Raw genomic sequence first — 3936 nt, forward strand, 5'->3', positions numbered from 1 at the left:
TAAAAGCTGCTGGACATCTACAGTTCAGGGTGCCTATTTTAATTACCAGGAATCGGTAATCTAGCGGTGACATCAGTGTACGTGTGCAGTGAATCAAGGCTTCCCAGGAGACTTTCAGCAATTAATTTTCAAAAATTCATAGGATCCTCTTATTTTTGCAAATACAAAAAAGCACTACTACGTTTTTTCTTTTTGAACTCTTCTGCATCGTCAATCTTTCTTCTTTAAGAAACTGAGGTGATAAAGCAAAAAGCAGAAGGAGGCAAACCTATTTGGCTCTTATTTCTCACCAAATCAGTTGAGTGATGCCAGCCATTTTTATAAGTACAATAAATACACAGGTAGTAAAACAACAAATGGTAAAGTATACATTTTTTCAGTTGTTTTGACTTAATATAACCTGTAAATGAGTCGTCAGCTTAACAAGAAAACACCTTGCAAAAGGTGCATTTCAATATGTTGGTTTCATTTATAAACAAAAGTGGGGCTTACTTAAGAGTATTGAGCAAATGCAGATGACGATAAGGCACAGGACAATTACAAGACAACATAGTAAGATTTTTTTGATGTGAATGTATCTCAAGGAAATAAGTTGGTTTTGTTTTAAATACCAGAACTAATAAATGTGATTACTAGCAAGTCTCTTTACCTCGCAAATAAGAGAAGTTGGAAGAAGATACAAGAAACAATTTTCCACTTAGTCATGAGTTGTCTCCCCTAAGCTACTTTTCTACAGTCTTGTCAGAAACTTAAAGTAAATTCATATAGGGAAGATATTTAATATCTTCTTGTGAAATTTCGTCACTGAATCCATTTAGATGGTTAATCCTGCTAAAATTTACTTTCCGAATACACAGTAGCTAGAACCTCTCCACTACATCCACCTACTAACTGTGATGAGCAGGTATGATTGTCTCTAGACAACCACCTTTTTTTTTTGTCTCCCCTTTGAAAAACCCACAAAACCATGACTTATGTCTGGTTGCAGCAAGAAAAAACAGATTGCAGATGAACTAGCAGAGCTTCTCTAAATACACAAAATGCTTTGGACTTGGTCATGTACCATACCCTATGCTTCCATGCATAAATCCTGCTAATTTATTTTAAGAAAAAAATGACTTCTGTTTAATTCTTTCTCAATGTTTTGTGAGCTTCTTGCATCTATAGTATACTTGACTTGTTACTTCATATTCTTGAGTAAAAGTTAAGCTGAATATATGAAAATTTTGGAGGGAAAATGGGCTAGAGAGACATGATTTGGTATTCTCCCACAGATTTTACTTAATAATGCTTAAAGAACCTACAGTCTCTATTCCCTACAGAAATAAGAGGACAAATCACTCGAGTACAAAAAATTAGGAAAAAAATTCTAAAATTATGTTTTAAAAAATGAATAAAAATTACTAAAAAAATTAATACTCTCCCCTTTAAAAACTAACACGTCTGAAGCTAAACTAAAATACTCTCAATTCTACTGATGATAGTTTTCTAGATTGAAATGATTCAGCAATTATTATTAAATACCATTATTTAAGGCAGAAAACCCCATACTACTATCTTTATGATCAGTCACTATAAATACATCCTTCAAGAAAGCTATCTGGTTTCCCCCTTGGAAGTCTGATTATAAATACTTTAAGTTATGCTCTTGTATGTTTTCTTACATACAGCATGTTCTGTTGTCGTTTTCCCTGTGTTAAAATAAAAACATGGAAGAAGAGACTTAAAACTTATTTTCAAGTGTTGTAAATACTTAGCCAGATGATCAGAATGTTCAGATCACCAACAAAGACGTGCAAAAAGGATATGGTCATCTTTTCTACAAACTTATCGTGCTCATCTTGTGTTTTAGGGAAATTCTTAATGTCATTTTCTAGGCGCTGGATCTGATGGTTCATCGAATCAAGGTTGCTCTTCAGAGTCTGAGCTGAAACTAAGAAAAAAATGACAGTGAGTAAAAAGGTTCCAGATTCCAGAAAGGCTATCAGAAGGGGGAAAAAAAACACTGTCAGTATAAATAGTCTTAAAGAGAAAGTATTCCATTAAGTAGACTCACATTTTTCTGAATTACTGCTCATAAAAATCCTACTCTTCCTAAAAATTACATGAAGATACCTAATGTAATACACCAAATCATCATAGTCAACGTTGAAGTGTCATCACTTAATTCTACCCTTAGTTCAAATTATTCAATTTTTATTTAAATTTATTGGCAAAAATTCCAATATTTCATTCTTTCAAACCTAATTCAAAGATTAAAAAGTCACAAAGGTTCAAATTTATTTTACCTTATTAATGCATGTACTTGGTTAAATGAATGATCTTATTAATGCATGTACTCTGAGATAAAAATGGTTTAAGGAACAGACATAGAAAAAAGATGAAATTTTTCTTTTATTGAAATAAACCAATTTCTAGAAGCCAACATCTGTGAAGCTTTGCTAACATCAAAGATGAGTCTCAATAATAAAAGCTACTGATAGTTTTTAAAAAAGTAAAGGACTCACAGTATAGCACAAATATAAAAAAAATATAGAGATGCTACTCTAAAGAAAAACTTCTTACTGTCATATGCTATTCTAATGTAAACCACTGTTTCTGTAACTTGTATTAAACAACTACTTATGGATTCATCCCAAGAGAAATCTCACTGGAAATCATGACATCACAATCTTGAATGTGAAGCAATAACATAACATCAAGAAATTAAAGAACTAGGTAAAGGCGCAGAGTCTCCACAGAGAATGCCCCAGGTCAAATTGTAATATTAAACCAAACTGAATCCATATTGAGTTTTATGACATAACCCATAAAGTTGACTTGATCCTCAGTTTAATCTTAAAGAGCAGTCTCGATTTAAAAAATCATTTTAGAACCTAATTCTATCTTGCATTCTTCGTCCCCCTCTTCCACAGTTTACAAATGTGTGCTTTCAAGAACAAGCAGACAATCTCAATACCACCATCCACTCAACACCATTTGCACCATTTCATGTCCTTCCTCTGAACTGTGTACAGAATATTTCAAGTATACTCCTCAATTTCTACTCTATAAACTAGTTAATCTTTAGTAACAGTGCATATAATCCTGGTCAGTTCTCAAAAAGACAGTGCCACAAACACCTTTTGGTATGTGGAACCAGAGGTGAGAACACCCAGCACTTTATCCAGTCTTCAGCAATTGGCCAAGCCAGTGCTCCTTATTGGCTGACGGGCATCGCTCTACAAGGCTAACACTGTAGATGTGCATCCCAGCTAACCCCAGGATTCTTTCTGTAGTCAAGACAAGCATGTTTGGTTTGTTTTCTTTTTTTAAAAGGGTTTCTGCCTTTTATTATTTTTGGCAATATGCCATTTGTCCAAAAGTTGCATAGAGTTCTTTCAAAAGAATGGTTTATTTCTGTTTTCCTGTAATATAAAAAATGTGTTGTGACTATATATTAAACAGTAGCATGAATTTGATTCAAGATAGCATGAAAAACATTATTTATATATTTATTATAGAAAATAAAAATCCTGTAAATAAGGAAGCTGTTCCCAGAACAAAATAAATTCTACATTCTTTGAAAGTAATTGTTAATATTGCCCAAAACACCACTGATTTAACTTTTCACAAGCACATTCAAATACAGAAGACACCAGCACAGCTATGTTTATCACAGACGATCTTGATTTTATCTTCCATTTTATCTATTTTTTACTGAGTACCAAAGGAACTACTAATTATGTAGTCTTAAAATTGCAGTGAAACAGCTTTTAAGCTTAACTCAACTGGGTGGAAAAATATGGAAATCTATACAGACCACAGCATCCTTGTTATTAACATCTGAGAGTTAACTTCGAAATCAACCACTAAACCAGTTCAAATAGTAAACATTATCACAGCTTTTAGGTTATGGCTGCTCTAGTTCAATAATTTGATATTATTTTCAGAATA

General features: G+C 32.9%; 1 protein-coding gene across 1 annotated transcript in view; it reads right to left on the reverse strand.

Annotated features, from left to right (window-relative positions):
- Window positions 1-1753: 1753 nt before the first annotated feature.
- Window positions 1754-3936, reverse strand: part of LOC104536373 (protein diaphanous homolog 2-like) — a gene marked incomplete at both ends in the record, with an annotated part of 22118 nt that continues 19935 nt past the window's right edge. Inside the window, one exon of the mRNA XM_010178957.1 lies at window positions 1754-1933. Within this exon, the coding sequence (XP_010177259.1) occupies window positions 1754-1933 (180 nt within the window). The remainder of the gene's footprint in view (window positions 1934-3936) is intronic.

The sequence above is a fragment of the Mesitornis unicolor genome, unplaced genomic scaffold, assembly GCF_000695765.1.
Source record: "Mesitornis unicolor isolate BGI_N332 unplaced genomic scaffold, ASM69576v1 scaffold3962, whole genome shotgun sequence".
NCBI classification, from domain to species: Eukaryota; Metazoa; Chordata; class Aves; order Mesitornithiformes; family Mesitornithidae; genus Mesitornis; species Mesitornis unicolor.